The 7,159-nt window shown below is 47.5% G+C and overlaps 1 protein-coding gene across 1 annotated transcript in view; it reads right to left on the reverse strand.

Annotated features, from left to right (window-relative positions):
- The window catches only part of PLCL2 (phospholipase C-like 2), a 90,506-nt gene that overhangs the window by 48,097 nt on the left and 35,250 nt on the right, over positions 1-7,159 (reverse strand). Inside the window, exon 4 of the mRNA XM_010856710.1 lies at positions 5,299-5,374. Coding sequence (XP_010855012.1) covers positions 5,299-5,374 — 76 coding nt within the window. The remainder of the gene's footprint in view (positions 1-5,298; positions 5,375-7,159) is intronic.

Raw genomic sequence — 7,159 nt, forward strand, 5'->3', positions numbered from 1 at the left:
TGGGGGGTGGCCACGCCTGCTCCAGGACCACAGTGGTCAGGGACTCCTGCCACAGCTCCACCCCTCCCGCCCTCCTTTCCTCCTTCGTAGCCTTAGTAAACTCAATTAAAACTGAGCAGTGACTTAATGCTTGTGAGACATATGCACACATGCAGTTTAAAGAGCGAAGAGTAGTCCCCCATCCCCCTCTCCAGAAGCAGTCACGTCCAGCCCCTCTAGCTGAGTGTGTGTCCTTTTTGAGTACTTGAGTCCACGTTTCTTCTTTTAAGTTTTATTTATTTTTGGCTGTGCTGGGTCTGCGTTGCGATGTGGGCTTTACTCGAGCTGCACAAGCGGGGACCTCTCTCTGTGGGCGGCGCGTGGGCTCCTCGTTGCCGTGGCCTCTCATGTCCTGGAGCACTAGGGCGTGTGGCCTCAGGAGCATGGCTCACAGGCTCCGGGGCGCACACACACACTCACAGTTGTGCCACACACCCACAGTCGTGGCCCGCGGGCTTAGCTGCCCTGGGGCACGTGGAGTCTTCCCAGACCAGGGACTGAGCCCGAGTCCCCTGCACTGCGGGTGGATTCTTAGCCACCAGATCAGGAGGGAAGTCCCCCCGTATTTCTAAGCAACGCACTTCCACCGTTGAGACTTTTCTCCTAGGCATTGCCTATTAATGCCTGGGGGAAGCAAGCGTGGCCTCCTGCCCAGAGGAAGGAGGAGGACTGGGCTACGTTTAGCCTCCCCTACCATCAGGACGCGCACGACACGGGGCGTCCCCGCCAACTGGGATCCAATCGCTTCTGAATCCAGCTCTCCAAGGCTGTCCTCTCTTATCCCCACCTAGTCCCCAACTCCCAAAGGCACGCAAGTCACACTGCAGGCTGGCTCCCCCTGCCACAGCCAGCTTCAGGCCCAGCTTTCTCGAGTCAGCTGAGCCAATTCTCTGGTTTTCAGTTTCCAAAATTTTGTTGCCCCTGTTTTCTTTGTCCTTGTTAAAAACAAAACAAAACCCTGCTGTCATTTTAATGAGGCTCAGAATGGAGCAGAGATTAAACGGATGTGTTAATTCACCATCTTGGAGAGGAAGTTAGTCATTGATTTCTGTTTTCTTTCCAGAGAACAAATGATTTTCCATTTAAATTCTCCCGATAAAAACATCCAGTGCACCGAAGCAGAGCAGGTTGGGCTTCCTTCTAGATCATCTTCCTATTTTTTTAATGAAACAGATCAATTCAGCTGACTAAACAGAAAATTAAAATTCAAACACAGGCTGCCAGGTTTGGAGCCATTGAAGGAGAGAAAGAGCGAGATATTAGAAAGAGGAAAAGATGTTTCCCCTGGAAGAGTCTGGCTTCGTCAGCTTTTACAGACTTCTAGAAAGACCTTGAGGGAACTCTGACAGTGCTGTCCCTGATGGAGGCTTGTTCCTAACCCACACCCCCAACTTGGCTACTTCTTGGGAGAACAGCCCTTGCTAGACCAGGAGGCTGTGTGCTGTTACTCAACTCAGACCCTTCCTGCACTCCGTGGCAGCCAGGACTCACTCAGCCCACATCCCTCCCTGTGATCCAAACATGCAGTCAGCCTCTGCCGCTGGCGCCTCTGGCTCTGAGCAAACGCTCCACACCCTGCCCGCCCTGGCCCCTCCTTCTGGCCCTCCCCAGAGCTGGTGTCCCCCCTTTTCAGGGGAAGACACCCCTCCCCTCCACAAGGCATCTACTCAGCGCAGCTCTGCATTATCTCAGAAGGGCGCTCCTCCCCACATTCTAGGGTCAAGCGCTTCACAGCTACACGTGATGCCTACCCTCCTCACTTCCTGCATTCCTTCAGCCCAGGTGCATCTTTTAGCATCGTCATCTTTGCCTGCCCTGGAGAAGGGATAGGCTACCCACTCCAGGATTCTTGGGCTTCCCTGGTGGCTCAGCTGGTAAAGAATCCACCTGCAATGCGCGAGACCTGGGTTCAGTCCTTGGGTTGGGAAGATCCCCTGGAGAAGGGAAAGGCTACCTACTCCAGTACTCTGGCCTGGAGAATTCCAGGGACTATACAGTCGATGGAGTCGCAAAGAATCGGACACAACTGAACGACTTTCACACTCACTCTTTGCCTCTTCACTGGATCTTCCACATTCCTAGGAACGTAGTTTTCTTATTAAGATTTCTGTTTAATCCTCGTGGCTCAGATGGTAAAAGCATCTGCTTGCAATGTGGGAGACCCAGGTTTGATCGCTGGGTAGGGAAGATCCTCTGGAGAAGGAAATGGCAACCTACTCCAGTACTCTTGCCTGGAGAATCCCATGGACGGAGGAGTCTGGTAGGCTACAGTCCATGGGGTCTCAAAGAGTCGGACACGACTGAACAACTTCACTTTCCCTTTAATCCTCTAAACATCCTTGCTGCCATACTCTCTTCCTTAAAGAGCGGGCTCTTCAGGAGCCCCAACGGTTGCCGCCTGGCTGTCCCCACCACCCTCCCTTGCTTTCTCCCGGTCACTGCTTGGCATGCAGGTCCCTGTCCCAACGCTGGCTGCAGGTCTTCCCTTCCCGGGGTTCCTCCCCAGCCTCAGTCCCTCTTCCCAATGACAGCATCAGTAGACACGTTTCTAGCTCAAACATCAGTTACACAGCAGGGAGTCTGACCCTGTCCAAACTGGATGCAGTTTTTAACATGGGATGAGAGGTGGGTATGCAAGTCTTTATTCTCACTTAATTATTTACACGAAGGTTCAATTTGTGTTTAAAAGTCTGGAATACTTCTAGAACAATCCTCTCTTCTAGCACTTTGGAGACCTTTATCTTCTCATTGCAAGATTAAAGCTCTGCAAGCAGAAGAATAATTACTTACCCAAAGTAAAATCTTATGCAAATGTTTTTGAGCCCAATACAGACTAGCAACTCTTTAGATGACTAAGAATGATCTGCCTTACGATAACTGTAAACACGAGAAGCAAAGGTTCCGAGGCTCTAAAATAAGCACTTGGGATAACAGAAGGCCCGTGTAGGCGGCCGGCAGTAATTGTGAAACCAAATGATGATCGGATGTGACTCTGAAGGGCTTTCAACCCAGAGCAGCTCAGACCATTACAGTGGTTATTCTCACCCCCACCTAAAGCAAAACCCTTAACAGGCAAGACTCCGGAGCTTTTTAAATACAAGCAAATATATCCCTTACTGAAATCAAACAGAAGAACAATATAAGGCTGCTCGATGCCAAACATCATCAATGTCATGAGCAATGAAGTTGCAAAGGACTGCCAATAACTCAAATTGTTAAATGAATAACCAGCTCCTTTTCCCCCAGTAAATGTAGTTTCAGATGCTGCTGCTGCTACTGCTAAGTTGCTTCAGTCGTGCCTGACTCTGTGCGACCCCACAGACAGCAGCCCGCCAGGCTCTGCCATCCCTGGGATTCTCCAGGCAAGAACACCGGAGTGGGTTGCCATTTCCTTCTCCAGTTTCAGATGCTAACAGTCCACAATTCTCATAGCAGTACATGCATTAAATAGAATCAAATACTTCATAAAAGCCAAGTCACATTTAGCCAGTTTCTATCTGAGCAACTCCAGCGCACAGATGTTAGAACAGAGGTCATGGGTGAAACAGAGAGTCACCCGCCTGCAAGCCTGGTGCACAGGTCACCGCCCGGTTCGGAAGACAGGACACGTTAGCAGAAGACTCAGTGATGGAAGAGGCTCGTCAGCTGAACCAGACACGACTGAGGGGCTGAACGAAACGGGTCCATGACCCAAGCCCTGGAATCAGGAAAGCTGAGGCCACAGGAAGATGAGGACAGGCTGATGGGAGGGGGCAGAGCCCTGCCTCGTGGAGTCTGCGTGGAAACAGGGGTGGGGAGCAGACAGAGCCCGGCTGGACCAACGACCCCGTACCTGCCCCTTCCTACAGGGCCTGCCTGCCGTGGTCCTCCGAACCCAGCCACCATGATCATCACTGAACATTCAACGTCTCCCTTTCCACTTAAACACCAGGGTCCCCCACGGCCGCCCCAGCCAAGTCCAGGGCCCTGAGTCACACACGCCAAGGACTGTATCTGTTTGACTGAGTGCTTACTTTCATACTTCCTGTTTGACTTGAAGGTTCTAGAAAACAAAAACCTTGCTTGTTTTTTAATATTTTGGTATGTAATAGGTCTTACAAGCACCTTAAGCACAGCACAAAACATATTTATTAGATGAACAGATGATTGAATTAATAATTTTTACGTATAAGATTGGCAAAGTAAATGGGCCAGTCAGCAATGACCGTGCATAGGAACTTAGAAGTTTGGTCAGAACTTTAGATTTGATGATTTTTATGGAGAGCAGTAGCATGATAAAAATGGTAATTATTATAACCTGCTTTAGTTGTGGCTGTGTTTCACAAAGGACTAGGCGTAAGAAGATTACTTTGCTAATATAATAATATCTTGCTAACAAGATGAGGCCTTTTGACCAATGTGCATATTCTTCAATAAACATCAAAAGAGAAATTGTCCCACGTATCTTTGCCTTAAATCGATTTTAAACGAGTTCATTTCTGAGATGAGAGATGACTTTTTTAAGGCCAGGTAATAGTTATTGTCTCTTGATTTGAAAGATCAGCAACCAAAACCCCCAAGAAATTAAGGACAGTTTCCTTATTTATGAATTATGAATATTCCCCATATTGACACTCAAAATTTGAAAATCAAAAGAAGTCCATTTTGCCTATTCGTATCATAATGCAGAACACTTGACCTTTCGGTTTTATCATAGCTAAAATTTACATAAGCAGAATTTTATAATCCAGCGTAACATTTGGTTGTGAAATGAAGGAATGCATCAGCATGTGGAAATGCCGGTGCGTTAACAGTTTCAAGAGGCGGTAACTGGGATCCATTCTCCTTGCTAAGAACTCACTCCTTCTGTGCCCGGTCTCACCTGCCCTGCGTCAGCTATGCAGTCACGGCTGGTAGGGGTGGCCACTCAGGGGACACGCAGGAGGAACAGATGAGCGCTCGGGGTCTCAATCTGAATGGCAGGTTAGAAATGCTCGGGAACCTTTAACAGCCATGGACTCAAGCCATGCCCCAGACTACATCAATATGCTTTAAAAGCTCCCCGCATACCCCTCCCGACATCCCATGTAAGTCTGTTATGCAGAACCAAGGAACCAAGAAATTCCTTGAGAACCAAGGAATTAGTATTTTCTTTAGCCACGAAGAAACACTTTTTATATCTGATTTTTTTTTAAATATAGTATCAAAAAGATGAAATAACTTAGGAGCAAAATAGACAATGCAACTAACATTAAAGGAAAGAAAGAGATTCTCACTCACCTGCCTTCTGACAGTGTACAATCTTTTCATACACAGCGTCTGCATTCTCGATCAGCGCCTTGAGGGACTGGATCATCTGCAAGGGAAACACCCGGACAGGCGGTCACACAGACAGCTGGATGCAGGAGGGTCCCTGCTCGGGCCAGGCCCTCCCCCGGCGTGGCTGAGCGAATGCAGCCACAGGCCCCCCACCTGACACCCCACTCAGGTTCACGGGGAAACTGATCAAGTCACACCTCCCTACACGAGCGATAAGACCAGACGGTGAGGAATGTGTCCCCAGGGTGCTCACACTGGATGTGACCCTCGAGCCAGCACCGAACTGAGTCCCTTTCAGTATGAAAAGAAATGGACATGGGTGCACATCCGATCCGTCCTTCATGTTAAAACCTCATCACCTTATAGAAAGCTGCAGCACCCCAACGCCTCACTCAATTCACCCAAGATGCCTCCGTTTGAGAAGCGGTTTAAAACTTCCGATGAGGATCAAAAACAACATTTATGTGATACATCAGGAATGCTATCCCCCAAGCCAGTGTCTGCAGCGTGCCTATGAGTGATTTTCGAATTCCAGCGCTGAGGTCCTGCTCCACTGCATGTGCTTGATTCAGGAGCTATGCCTGAATTAAGAAAAAGGAACAGGGTGCAGCTGACCCATTATTTTATTCACCAAAGTGCTGGGGAAAGATCTGTCTGAAGTAAACTTTTTGGCTCTGAAATTGCTATGAAAATGGGAAGGCCAGATTCAGTTCTCATGATTCAAATAGGTACAATTATAATCCTCGCCATAAGGGTAGACTCTCGATTTTTGTATTCATATTTTTAAATTTAATTTTCATTTCATAGTGGAGTACAGCTGATCTACAGTGTTGTATTAGTGTTAGATGTACAGCTAAGTGATTCAGTTATACATACATCCATTCTTTTTCTGATTCTTTCCCTATACAGGTTATTACGGAATACTGAGTAGGCTTCTCTGTGCTACATAGTAGGTCCCTGTTGATTGTTAGCTTTTTGTATTTAAATGTCCAAAAATTTCATATGATAATATTACTCATCTCTGCTGCATGGCCATTTTACTTTATATAACAAACACCACTCCATCATTTTCCATTCCTAAATTCTGCCTAGTTTTTCTTTATAGTACTTATCGCTGGCTGCCACAGTACTTATTTTATAGAAACTAAATGTATGTAGGTTGGATTATTTATATAACTTGAAGAGCACCATATTTTATTAGTTGTACTTGTTTAAACTAAAGCATAATCAACATGCCTCTTAAGAAGTACACCAGATTCTTAAAGTGAGTCACACAGCATTTATCAACGTCCACTGTTCTAAGAAAATGCCAGTAAACACTGTGAAGTTTGAAGGTCAAAGCAGGTGCTCGCTCAGGCCTTCATTTGTTATCTGTGAGGTTCCCTCTGGGCAGCCCTTGAACGCCACTGGGGCCGGTAACCGAAAGGACTCAGCCGCTGTCTGCAGGAAGTCTACAGCCCCGTGGCAGGCCTCCCGCTTGGGAATGCAGTCTTTCCACACTTGCTCTTCAAGATCTGAGTCATTCCTGTAAATTAAAATATTCTACTTTACAGCGTGACATACTGAACAGGCAGTGACAAAAACGAATAGTTCAGAACTCAATGATACCGATGGAAAGTCATTTGTACCATTCCACAATTTGCATACTGAAAAGGTTCAGACCGTCATCAGTAACCTTTCTCAGCTTTGATGTCGAGCCAAATAAGACACACCAAGAAGCCAGGACGTCTTCCAGCAAGGATGCTGGCTGTCCCAGCTCAGTGTCAGGGAACTGGCCAATCGTGCCTCCCTCATTCAAACTGAGGCGGGGTGGGGGGGGGGG

The sequence above is a fragment of the Bison bison genome, unplaced genomic scaffold (genome assembly GCF_000754665.1).
Source record: "Bison bison bison isolate TAMUID 2011002044 unplaced genomic scaffold, Bison_UMD1.0 scf7180017864374, whole genome shotgun sequence".
NCBI classification, from domain to species: Eukaryota; Metazoa; Chordata; class Mammalia; order Artiodactyla; family Bovidae; genus Bison; species Bison bison.